General features: G+C 41.2%; 1 protein-coding gene across 1 annotated transcript; it reads right to left on the reverse strand.

The window, feature by feature from the left end:
* Window positions 1-1,550: 1,550 nt before the first annotated feature.
* Window positions 1,551-10,891, reverse strand: nes (nestin). Its single transcript, XM_051407399.1, has 4 exons — window positions 9,871-10,891; window positions 8,793-8,917; window positions 5,696-5,769; window positions 1,551-5,064 (listed from the first exon to the last, which is right to left on the reverse strand). The coding sequence occupies exons 1-4, from the start codon at window positions 10,699-10,701 to the stop codon at window positions 2,195-2,197; spliced, it is 3,900 nt and encodes a 1,299-aa protein (XP_051263359.1). The 5' UTR covers window positions 10,702-10,891; the 3' UTR covers window positions 1,551-2,194.
* Window positions 10,892-13,429: the final 2,538 nt, after the last annotated feature.

The following is a 13,429-nucleotide window of genomic DNA, read 5'->3' on the forward strand; positions in this document are numbered from 1 at the left end:
CAGACATGGATGTTGGTGGAAGGCAGCAAGCAGCTGTTTTTTTTGTTACCTTGTCTTAAGGATGCAACTGTGTTCTGAGTTAAAGAAAATGTCTTTAGTTTTAGAGGCCTGTCTAATTAATCATCACTAAACAATTCCCTCTTTTAAATAACAGAAATCCACACAGTTTTCAACACAATCAAAGCCTCCTCCTGGTATTTGTTAGCAATGGTTTTGCATGATTTATGATTTCATAGTATCCCTGGTATTTTTTAATTTTATGGGCCTATAACTTATGTAAGTTTCTTGGAAAGAACAATGTGATTTGGTGTTGTTTAAAGGGAAAATGTCTAGAAAAGGCACCTGTTACATTTAAACCCAAGTAAAATATTCATGCATTAGTCTATTATTGGAAACTTAACTCTCCATATATGCTGGATTGTATGCTGACACACATGTTCAGCTGTTCTGCTGTGACTCTTACAGACCCTAGCAATAAATTGAAGTGCACTAATTGAATCCATATCCATAAATAGTATGAAACTACATTGTTCTTTCCAGGACACGAGGAAATTACAGACCTGTAATATAAAGTGTTTCCTTTGTCCTAAATCAATAATATGGAATTGAAATTCTTGTATAAAACTGTAAGAGTTAATGGAGTCAGGCCCTCACTGAATTGCCAACATTTTAGTTGCTTAAAAGAGTATCAAAATATATCAGTTCAGCTATCAGTGGGCATTATTAGTGATCAGTAGGGCTTTGTATTGGCAAGAATCTGGTGATATGATAAATATCACGATACAGAGGTTACAATTCAATATATTGCAATACTGTAAGCAAGGTAATATATTTTGATTTCTTTCTAATTTAATTGTTGGAAAACTTTCATTGTATAAAGAACACACCACCTAACCCTCCCATCTGCTATCTAGCAGCTGGGGGTTTAACAGAAGATGAATGTCATGGTTCAGTCATTGTAGGTTGTCTTATTTTGAAGTTATGTTTGTATGTTTCCTGTTTTATTTTGTACCTTTCTTTCCCTCTTGTTTCTGATCCTCTCACTTCCTTTTCCTTGTGCGTTTCCCACCAGTGGTAATTTTTTGCTCTGCCCTCAGTCACCTGCACCTGCATCTGATTACCTTACACCTGCTCACTATATAGTCTCTGTATTTTCTTGGCTCCTGTGCCAGTTCGTCTTTGTCTACGCAGTCAAATGTACCAGCAGTATTTCTCTTGTTCTTATACTTTGGTTTTCTGTTTTTTTGCCTGCTGTTTGACTGACCTTTTTGGACTTGTTTGCCTGTTTTGTGGATTACCCGTGTACCGAACCTTGCTTCAGTAAAAAGGAACTGATTTACCTTTGAACCCTGTTTGTGTTTTGAGTCGTGCATTTGAGTCCAGTTTCCAACAATAAATGCATGTAATTGTCTGACCAAAAAAGTTTTTTGCTAAATATTTGTTTGGAGATACTCTGGTAATGTCGATATGTGAGTGATATGTGCGATATGATATGTGTGCATTGTGCAAGTAATCAAGTTAAATGTTCAAATAAAGACACTGAGAGCATGTAATGAATCTACTGTTTATTTTGGACTTTAAATGTACCGCAGCAAAAACTAAATGAAAATAAAAAGTCTGTTTAATACAAGCCAGTCAAATAGATACATAACAGTATGCCTATCCAATTCAGCTTACATCAATGTCATCTAAACCAACCATTCATTCTACACGTGTAAAACATGCAAATATTATTATTGTCCAGTAAAATGAGATAACTCACCAGCAGAAACACTATCTATCTGTTTGATACACTGTGAAATAGCAGCTCTACAAGGAATCCTACCCTCCTGGTCGCATTGATTTCCATCAGTCATCAGATTAGGCAGCAATCAATAAACGATTTGACTTCCAAATTACATTCTTTGTTCTGTCTTCATGCAGAAATGCCCAACCTTCTTCCATATCATGCAACTGAAAGGGTTTAGAATTAGAATAGAAGAAAAGATGGTTTAGTCCAATATGTCAGTTTTAGCAAATGAGGCAGTTGCTCACTATCTTTACAGATAGAATTGGCACATTGGTGGTTAGCGTCACTGAGGTGCGCACCAAGGCACGACTTTGGTTTTCATAGTAAATGTATAGAAAACTTAATTTTCCTCTGACTAACACTGATTTAATCTATAACTGGTTCAACTCAAACTTCTCACTATTTTTATATTGGTTCCTCTCCAGATGACCAGGATTCACCCTCAACTTCAGACTCCTCAGAATGGACCAACTCCCCCTCAACAACATTTCTACACAACACCTGCTTCACCTCCGAATGCATCTGCTCCTGCTCCTTCTTAACGGCTAGGGCTTTAGATGAGTCAATATCTACCCTGGAGTTCCAGTTAACCACATTCGGGTTTTCCAAATCCCCCCAAACCATGTTGTCAGCAAAACCTATATTCTGATTAGTTTGCTCAGGTGCCTCATTACAGGCATCATCTGGTTGATAGGTGGCACCGGTCTCCAAGGAGGACACCCAGAAGTCATTATTTACACCAGAGCTAAAGAAGTCATGGAGGCTGTTGTCTTTGCCATTTGTGTTCAATAGTTCTGTTGAGTCCTTCACCACAAAGATATTATTTTCATCAGGGACAGTGTCGGGGGATATCTCGAGGGGCTCCTCTTTACATGTCATTACATCCTCACCAGAGCCTCCATCAGCTTGGTGATAACTTTCAACTGATTTAGGCACATTATCACATTCTTCATAATCTTCATTCTGATCTCTAATTTCAAAGTCCTCACTTGGGTTCTCTAGGACTTCCCATTCTGCTGTTTCTGGTACTTCCTGACAGTCTGAAACATCTTCAATGAGAGGTTCTTCAGATACAGTGGATGGTTCCACAGGTACAACCTCTTTCATCTCAGTGGTGACAGCCACATCCTGCAGGTTTCCCTGATCTGTTGAAACCTGACTGATGAAGTCACTAAAGAGAGAGTGATCTTCTGTTACATCAGCATGTGTCACCATGGACACATTGTTTTCAATCTCTTCCTCTCTTTTCTCTAGTGCTTCTTGTTCTTTAAGCTGGACAGACTCATCAGCCAGAGTGTCTGTTTGAGGCACTACCACTAATGAATCACTGAAATATAGGTTCTCATAATCTCTAATTGTAGTGGAAGACGCAAGTTCGTGGTTTCTCACTTCGGGCTCTACACAGGGAGTCATGTCCTCTGTTTTTGTTTTACCAGCCTCTTCTTGCTCTGTCATTTCCTCAACAGACCTGCGCTGCTGTAGCATCTCCTCACTCTCATGGGCCTGCTGCTGTGCAAAGTGAGCGCTGTAGCTGTCTGTGGCTAGGTTTTCTAATTCCTGTTCCACAAGTCTGTCTGTCTCCAACTCCTCATCGTAGTCCACATTTGTGGGTACCATGGGTTTGGTAAGTTTTTCGGTTTCTTCATCCGAAAGTCCCTCGCTGACCATTTCTTCTGCATTTTCTGTATCATTCACCATTGTAGCATGCTCATTTAGAGTCATACCATGTCCAACATCTCTGTCCTCAATATGAGTGTATCCCAGATCATATTCCACATCCAATGCTTCCCCTTCAACTTCTTCACACAGATCTTCCATAGTTCCAAATCTCTTTGACTTGTCTTCGCTCCACGTTCCAGTTCCCGTCTCTCCAACCTTCTTTTCCTGTTCACCTTCACTAGACTCGCTCTCGTCCAAGTGTGACGCTAGAGTATTGGCGTCAGTTTCATCACTCTTGTATCGAATCAGAGGACGAGTGTCAGCAAGAGTGTTATCCTGAGCATAGCTGTCGCTCTCCAGCTCTGTCCTCCATGACACAGAGACATTTTGAGAATCCTCCTCTTCATTGTCTTCTTCGTTATCAGGAAGCATGGCATGCTCTTGGTCTAACACAGCATGCTGTCCATCATAATCTACTTGTTTGTCCATGATTGAAGAGGCCACGTTGTCGTCTTGCACTACATCTGTGGCAACATCCTGCCCAATTTTTCTCTTTTCGTGCTCTTGTTCTCTTGCTGATATGTCTTCCTCTGGTTCAGCATGCTGTCGTTTTTCTTCATCCTCTTTTATGTCATCGTCTGTCTTCAGATCAACCTTCCTTTCTATCACACTGTCCCATGTATCCATCTCTTCCCCATCAGGGTACAACTTATCCTCAACATCTGTCTCATTTGTTCCTACTATAGAACAGCTAATTTCTGGCATTATCTCAACTGCATCCTCCTTTAACATGTTTTCATCTTGACTAGAGTCTGTCACTTTGTTAAACACTCTTTCTTCAGGCTCATATTCAGACACTGGACTGCTTGTCCTGGATTCGAAGTCTGGTCCAAGTACTGCCTCAGTTTCAGAATCTGAGGTTTCATCTTGCACATGCTCTACATCTTTGCCTTTACTCTCTTTCTCTACCCAGGCATCAACTGGCACATGTAGTTCTTGCATATCTTGTTTTATGGCAGGTATTACAAAAGACACCTCCTTATCAGATTCATCTGAGAAACCACAGGGCTGCTCTGTCATTCTGACATGATAAGGTGTAAGGCTGTGTGAGGTAAACTGATGCTGATTCACTTCATCATTGAAGGGTGTCTCGGTGCTGAGGCTAGACTCAACCTGACAACTGACAACTGACTCAACATCTGGTCTTTCCTCAGGAGGTTCATCACTAACATTGCTCCAATCCTCTTTACCTTCTTTGTCCCCTGATGTTTCATCCAGAGCCTCCTGCTCATTGGGAGGTGAGAGAGGCTCAGCATAGGTGACTTTCTCATGAACCTCCTGTGGTCGGAAATGTTCAATGGCTCCATCCTGCAGTATTTTTGGATAAGGGGTTTCCCATGTTGCTGACTTTGTTGTGTCTTGATATTCAGATTTCATGGAAATCTTTGGAGTTTCACTGAGGGTTACAGGTTTTCTACTCCAGACTGGCACTGCAGTTATCACTGATGGCCCTTTTCCTGTTATGTTACGGACAGATGAGAGGGAAGTGGTCTTGTGGCTAGCAAACAACTGGGTCTGGTAATTCTTTTTTACCCCTCGGGGACTGAAAGCTGCATCTATGGAGGACAAAGAGCAGAGCTCATGAATACACAATGAACAAAGCTACTGTAATAATAATGACTTGAATTGATGTCTTAAATAAAACCAACACATTTCTAAACTACAATTCTGCCAAATATACTGTGTCCTAAGATATTCTCCACACAGCATTGACTAGTATTTTAAATTACCTGTTAATCTTAATGTGACAGAGATACTGTGGAGAACCTGCCTCCCCAAAGCATTATTAAAACATATGTTCTCAATGGAGGTTGGACACTAATGGGGAGATATTGATCGTCATTTCCTTTCACTGTTGTCTAAGTTACTGGAAAGCAGAGCCATATGGTTCAATAACCTTTGGGGACTGTCTTCGGTGGCTTACATTACAGGACCCAAAGTGCCTACCTCAGCTACCTCAGCCACGCCAACCACCCACCCAGCCCAGTTAAACTAATGTCATTACAAATTGTATCAACCATGTCCCCCACTCTGAGGGGTTTTACTTGAACCAGTGAAATTATACCCTTACAAAGGGGGAGATTAATGTAGCAAGATAAAGGAGAGTATTTATGCAACATTTTGAGGTTTTAAACACTGCAGTAGTGAAGGCACTGCTGATGGATTAATGTCATTTACTTTAATTACCTGTGATGGAAATGTTTCTTGGCTGATTTAACAAAGAGATGTCTCCCCTGAGGCTTTCACTGTCCAGCAAAGCTCTGTAGAGACAGACAACAAGAGAAGCTGGTTAGATTCTGTAACAACATGTGAATATTGTGATGCTGACCATTTGGATGAGCCATAAATGGGTGAATGCCGATATGATGCTGCACACAGAGCAGTGGGCGGGGAGAGGAGAGAAGGGCGACTTTTGTTGCTCTTAAGCAGCAGGGACAGACTGAGGTCTGTTGTTATGGTAATGAAGGAAAGGCCCCGCCATTGAGGAGCCATCTGCAGCGCACAAACCTCTGCAATCAATTCCTCACACACACACACACACACACACACACACACACACACACACACACACACACACACACACACACACACACACACACACACACACACACACACACACACACACACACACACACACACACACACACACACACACACACACACACACACACACACAACACACACACACACACACACACACACACACACACACACACACACAAAAACACGCACACACACACACACACACATACACACACACACACACACACACACACACACACACACAGAGGGGACACTTTTGCACACTGACACACATAATGACAGCAGATATTATGAGCAGTCCATGCAGCACTAATACCACTGTCTCCTTTCACACATGTGAACCACACCAGTCTCCATTCCAACACATTCTCTTATAATTAGCTGCATGTCTAGCAGTTTAACACATTTGTGTGTGCATTTCCTGACAAGATAAAATATCAAGCTCCATTTGCAGTGAATGACATTGAAATTTGTCCTTTACTTTTTCCTCCCCCTTCCCTCTCCCCTTTGCTGTTATTCTAGACTCCCATAGCTCATAAATTGGTAGCTTCTAACTGAAGGGTGAGGGTCAATATTGTGAGGAGGGGGGAAAGGAGAAAGGAGACACCACTATAGAGCTCCATAATGGATAAATTGCTCTGTCTAAGACATCAGAGGTTGCTGTTTCAATGAAATGACCTTTAGTCCAGACGGCTGCACCCACTGTGAACGGCTCTTGATATTTTAGCTTCTCTCACAGACGCAAGGGTGTTTGTCTACAATGTTACTGAGTAGCAGTGTTAGAACGGGTTAAACTAATCATTTAAATCAGTGTTGACATAATAGTGATGATAGTTAAGATATATGCTTGTGAGGTTTCACCCAGCTTGTTTTTATAACAATTGTTCATAATTTCAATATCATATACACTTGTGATTTGATATTCTGTAATCTGTATGGATGACAAAAACGTGTCCATACTGCTTACTGATCCTACTAACATTTCCAGTCTGAGCCACATGGTGAACTAATATGTAGAACCAAATTTAATCTTGAGGCATCATGGAACGTCTATATCTGATTCTAATGAGATTTCCAACAAAGGAAAACAGCAAATCAGCCTATATCCATTACGTGTTTAGTTTAGCTGAGCATAAATACTAGAAGGGAAACTGTTTGCCTCTGTTAGAAGTTGCAACTCCAAAACTGCTTTATTTACATCCTGATACCTTGTAAGCTAGTCACCAATAAGGCTGCAATTTGTGCAATGCATGAGGAAGACTTATACAATAATAGAGTGTCAGAACGAGTTAAAAACTCCTTGTAGCATGTTGGATCTGAGCATTAAGGATTGCCATGTGAGCGTGAGCATAAATTGAATTAATGATTTTTTCACAGTAGTTTTAAAGACAAAGGATGTTGATTTAGTCAGCTCCCATGACGTTGTGAGTGAGGTGGCTTTAAACAAACATCAAAAACAGTGCCAGACTTGATTTTTAGCATGTGAAATTAACATTAAATGCAACATTCACCCCACACCTGCCTGACATCAAACAGGTGGGTTTCTTGGATCACTAACTCTGGTGAAGTTTTTATGCTTTTGCAGTTTTTACTGTGTTAGGCCAAAGTTTCTCCTTTTTCACAGCAAATTGACTGACACTAATATAAAAAGTTCCTTTTTAGGAAAAGGTTGACTTCTAAAACAGAAATCTCTATCAATGCTCCATCTGCTGTTTCATTTTATATGACAATGATCAAAACAGTAGTTATAATGGATATGGATTTTTCACCCATTGGTCACAATACTTTTGAACGGAAATGTTAGAACAGAGGATACAAAGCTGACATCTTAGACAGTCAATACCTGAATTGCTTTTTACTGGGAATGGAGAGAGTATATATTTAGAGCTATGAGATTCCGCCTGCCCTTGTTTTTAAAAGCAACAGATGCAGTATTACATAAGTAATAGTACATAATGCAATGTATGTTGAAGCATGTTAAAAATGTGTTCGGATACAGTAAATTCAGTCTGCCGAAACAGAAAATTCCAAATTTAAGCAAGTCAAGTTTTTTTCACAATCTGATAAGAATCCCTTAAAAATAACAACCCCAGACGTCATTAGGGAATGGACAAAAAATCAATATCTTATTGTAATAGATTGTCACCATCTGGCTCTAATATAATATCTTCTGCTCTGTTACTGAGGCACATGTGCTTTATTCTTTCATGTAGGTCAAACGTTGGCCTATTTATGGCAATTAGACCAGGAAATGATGTTGCTAGGCTAATGTTGCTGTATGTGTCGAAAAGGTGTGAAAAGACTCTGCCCTTTGTTACACACTGTTTCTTCTCAGCTGTGCATAACTGTGCTTCCACAATGTTCAGTCTTTATGCTAAGCTGGACTAAATAAACATGTCATCTCCAGCTTCGTACTTAATACACAGAGATAAGATTGATTGCCTCATCTTGTTAATTTTCCCCGAATACAAACAAATGGAATCATGTACCTATTTTCTTAGTATTGATCAATGGCTGGTCAGCCCTGGATCAATATATGTAATTATAAATGTACAAGGGGGCAGAGATAGTAACTGCTTTGCTCAGGGACCTTGCCCTGTATCTTGGAAAAGTCAGGATATGTGATTTGCCTCCTCTACTCTCCTCTCACCCAGTGCATGTTGGGATAGGCTCCAGCCCATTTCACCCTGCAGAGGATAATCAGCTATGGAAAATGGACCGTACTGACAGTGTAGCGTACCTGTACGTGGCGACCTCCAACCCCAGAGACATCTTTATCTGCAGCAGCCCTCTGTTCTCCAGGAGGAGACTATCAATCTGCTGGCCCAGCTCCTCTTTCTCCGCCTCCAGGCCCTCCAAGTGCTCCTGCCAAAACAGGAAGTGTAAAAGGAAAAGGAAGTGGTTTAAAAGAAGCATTCTCACAGTGAAGTATATGGAGTAAAAATAAACAGCATTTGTGCTACTGTGTGTGTTGTTCAAATGCTGCTAGAGAACTTGCAAATAATTACAGTCCATGCAACCTTGCTGCTAGCTGTTCAGGACCACACTGGGAGAAAGCGGCATTGTCTGAAAAAGTGCTTAATTTGAGTGCTTAACCCCTCAGACTTCACTGTGACCCAGTACTAATCCCAACAGACCCAACCTATAAATATGTAGCCCCCCACGTCCCTTTCAGACCCATAGGTTTTCATTCCATCAGAATATTAAGTGAGCATGCTGAGGGAGGAAAGCCCCTGGGGGACGAACTCTCAAATGCTCCTTAAAGCCTTTAGTGGGACATCTGGCATATTACTAAAGGCCTTAAATATTTTCAGAAAATTAAATATTACTTAAAAGTTTAAAAAATATCAAACATTTCTGTGATTATTTGATCTTTTAAAACTTGACCAGTCATGTAATTGACATGCAATAGCACGACAGTAAACTCCATTTTGTGTGCAGATGATGATCAACTGTTCATATTCCCCTGTGGTTTGACACTTTCATCATCTGTGTCTATTTGTGCAATGTAAAACTATAGATCGCACGTTCTCAGAGCAACTGCGAATGACCTTATAAACTTACTCAACAGAAGTTCCTCAATTTGCAAGAATTATTTTTTACAGCTTCTCTAAAAAAAGCTAAATTACAAAGTTTCAATCCGTTGTTAGGGGCATTTGTTATTTAGCATAATAAACAATAAAAATATTTAGTTATTTATTTACAACCTTTGTTCACTGCAAGTTAAAGTATGGGGCCCACGTTTTAGGATGTATCCAAGTACAGTGAATACGTGAATATCTGTAGCATCCCGGTAGGTATGGATGTTCTGCTCTCACCTGGAGTTGCTGGATCTCCTGGCTGTATTTGTGTCCCTGTTGGGCTGCAGTCTTCTCCAGATGCAGCCTGACGTCCTGAGCTGAGGCGATCTCCTTCTCCAGGGATTGGAGCTTCAGCTGGCTCTCTCTCTTCTCCTGACCCACTTGGGTTAAATGGCTCTTGGTCTGGTTAAGGGACTCCTCTAGCCGGGTTAACTGCACCTGATAGGCCTCTGCTGCCTCCTGCCATGCCTTGGTGGCCCTCTGGGAGTACTCCTGTCCCAGCTGTAGGAGGTTTGGTGTCTGGTTGCTCCTTTGAGCCAGTGTGGGTGGCATTGTGACTCTGGAATGGGTCAAAGTGGCCTCCAAGTGAGCCATATCCTCCTGATGGGTTTCAGTTAGGTGCCTCATCTCATGCTCCAGCTGACTGACCTTCTCCCTCAGCCAGATCTGTGCCCTCTGTTCCTCTTCCAGCTCCTTCCTGCTGTGCTCAAGCTTTGTCTTGGCTGTCACTTCGGCCTGAGCCTCCCTCTGCCTCTGCGTGTCCAGGGCTTGGAGCTCCTCGGTCAGCCTGCCAACCTCCAGCTCTGTGTGGACCCTGTCCCTCCAGGCCGCATCCACCTTCAGTCTCGCCTGCCGCAGCTCTTCTTCTAGGCCCTTCCTTCGTGTCGAGGCTCCGTGATTGCTGCGCCTCAAAGCTTGGATCTCTTTTGCAAGCATCGCATTTTCCTCCTCCAGGAGTTTGACCCGGCTCAGGTAGGTCTCCAGGCGTTGGTTCAGGTTCAGCATCTGGTGCTTTTCTTCACCCAGGTGGCTGTGGTGAGAGGTTTTATGCGCCCGGTGGAACTCCATGTCAGTGTTAGAAATAAGAGAGATTAGACAAACTGAGGCCTCACTCAGAGGTATGCTGATTGTGATTTGGCAGCCAAACTCCGTGTCCAGGCCTGAGCCAGTGTTTGTGGCAGATCTTTTTTTTTGTCTGAGTGAGGCTCCTGTGAAGCTCTGGTAGTGTGACTGCCAGCCAGAGTCTTCCCTTTCATACTAGAGTTAATGAAGGGGCCGGGCACATGGAGAAGAGGGGAGGAGGGATGGAGAGGGAGGAGACTGAATGCTGGAGAGGGAGGGGAGAGGAGATGAGGAAGGATGGAGAGGGAGAGAGTGGGCTGAGGGAGAGAGAGCAGAATGGCGAAGAAGAGATGAGATTAGAGGGGTGGAATAGGAGGGGTGGAAGAGATTGGAAAGGGCAGAGAGAGGCAGTGATGTAATTTCCAAGGTTAACTCTTTCCCCACTGGCACTTTTTCCAGCTGAGGAAATATCTCTGCTGGACCGAAAGATTTTACACACAAACAATTCAAACGTCATTAACAGGAAGCCCTGCGTAAAAGAAATCAGATTACCATTCATTGACAGTATATCCAGAAATGAAATGAAAGAGTCGTAGAGGTTAAAGACTCTAAGACCAGGACGAAGACCAGGGAGCTTTGTTGATGTCATCACTCCTCTCCTCTCATTTCCTTTCATGCGTGCTCTGCTAGGCTCACATAAAGGCAAAAATGCCTGTAAAATACATCTAAAATTTAAAAAAAGATCAGAAATAAAAGCAATAAGAAACAAATATATATTGATCAAGATGTCTAGGTGCAAGGTGGGAATGGGTTAATGCCAGAGGTTCAGTCAAAGGCAGTGAGAACGTGAAAGCTTTGGTATGTTAAAAGACAATCGGAGATGTATTTTGATCCTAAACCAGAGCGTTATCAACAAGCAGTAGTAATTTAAACTCTATTAAATATGAAACCTGACAAATGGTGTCACCTTTCTTTGTCTTTGTGGGACTTTAGCAGCAGCTAAAGCTGAAGAGAGTTTTTAAAGCTAGACATGACAAATAAATATTACAGTAACCTAACCTTCCAGAAATGACAGCGTGGTTAGTTGATTGAGAAAAGTAGAAAAATTAAGTAATGCAAATGATTAATGATGATTTTAATGATTAATGATAAAAAAGGAATATAATGCAATTAGGACAAATCATGCTGACAATCAGTAATGTGGTGTTCTACTCAAATGTAACAAAACAACTGTAGATAAAGTGAGAATTCACTGATCTTCTAAACATATGGTATGAAATTCAGCTTGACACTTGAAACTTGAAAAGCAAGCAAACCTCTTTACCTGTAACTTAACGGTGTTTTTGGAAACCATAGTCACAAACAAGCAGACACAATAACAGTTTCTACCCACAGGCCATCACTCTGAAACCACCTGTTAACTCCGACAGTGTCAGGAACAGTCCCTGTGCAATAACCCGCATCCACTGTTCCTGTAAATGATTTATTCTCGTTGTTTAAATACATCACCCAGACACAAATCTATGCATGCCATGCCTACTGTCATATCCACCAACCTCATGTATATAAAGTAAAAGATGTTTATCCCAGCATCCTTTGCACTCTGCACTGTTGCACTATTGTCTTACTGTCTACAAGTGTGATGATTGTTGTTGTTTATATAATTTATATCTGTAAATCTGTTCTTGTATGTATGCCTAATTCTGTACACTGAAAGCAAAATTAAACCAGAGTGTGTACACATACCTGGCCAATAAATGTGATTCTGAAGTTAGAATATGTTGGGAAAGAAAGAGACCACCAACTCTGGTGGAACTGCATTTAGAAATGTTAGTTAATGAGTAAGCCAAATAATGAAAAGTGTTCCATAACCTTATCAGCACACCTCAGCAAACAAATTTTATTTTTATGTGCGTTTCACTAAGGATGGGCACATGCCAGGGGAAGGTTATAGCTTGACCTCCTCATCTCCCTCTAGTGGGCATCGCTCAACACTACAAAAGCCTGCTGTTAGCCAGTATTACAAGTTGACACTGCTAAGTGCATCTTAGTCTGAAATAACAATGGATCTTTACAAATGTGTGCTAAAATCTATAAAGGTATGAAATAACTTCCAGTGCTCTGACATTGTCAATGCTTGCGTACTACCTGTGCTTTTTTTGCATTTATTGCATCAGTCAGAGATACAGAAAAAACCTTTGTATATTAGTTTCAAGGAAGCATAAAGGTTGTAAGCAGATTGATTTGAAGTCCCCAAATCTATCATAATCAGCTACATTTACCAAGCTGAAGTACCTTTGGGTAAGGCCTGCCCCAGAGCTCTTCTTACATGACTGGGCCTCAATAGGTACCACAAAATGTTGAAACTTCCTCTACTTCACTGCACAGATGAGCCAAAGCTGAGCTGTCACAAAGTTCTGCTTTTATTAGTTATGTACTCGTAAAATGCAAACTTTATTGTCCCTTGATGATCTGAATGCTGTTTGACAGGCCATGTCAAATTGAAACAGCATATAAACAGTTCATTATGATATAATGATATTAAGATATTGGTAGCAGCTTTCTAAAACTCATAACAGTCAAATCAGAAAGATGAATTACGAAGCTGTACTGTACATAACCAGGGACTACATCTCATCTTCACCAGCTGTGTATAACCGGTATGTTCATCTACAGAGAGGTATCTAACCAAACTGGAAATTAAATCTTAATACTATGTCACATTTTTAGTTTA

This window comes from Dicentrarchus labrax, unplaced genomic scaffold (assembly GCF_905237075.1).
Source record: "Dicentrarchus labrax unplaced genomic scaffold, dlabrax2021, whole genome shotgun sequence".
Taxonomy (NCBI): Eukaryota; Metazoa; Chordata; class Actinopteri; family Moronidae; genus Dicentrarchus; species Dicentrarchus labrax.

Excerpts from the sequence above, each read along its gene's own strand:
- nes (XM_051407399.1), bottom strand. The coding sequence starts at position 10,701 with ATGGAGTTCCACCGGGCGCATAAAACCTCTCACCACAGCCACCTGGGT. Across the intron at positions 8,918-9,870 it reads AGGAGATCCAGCAACTCCAG|GAGCACTTGGAGGGCCTGGA; the intron begins GTGAGAGCAGAA and ends CTGTTTTGGCAG. Across the intron at positions 5,065-5,695 it reads AAGAAACATTTCCATCACAG|ATGCAGCTTTCAGTCCCCGA; the intron begins GTAATTAAAGTA and ends TGTCCTCCATAG.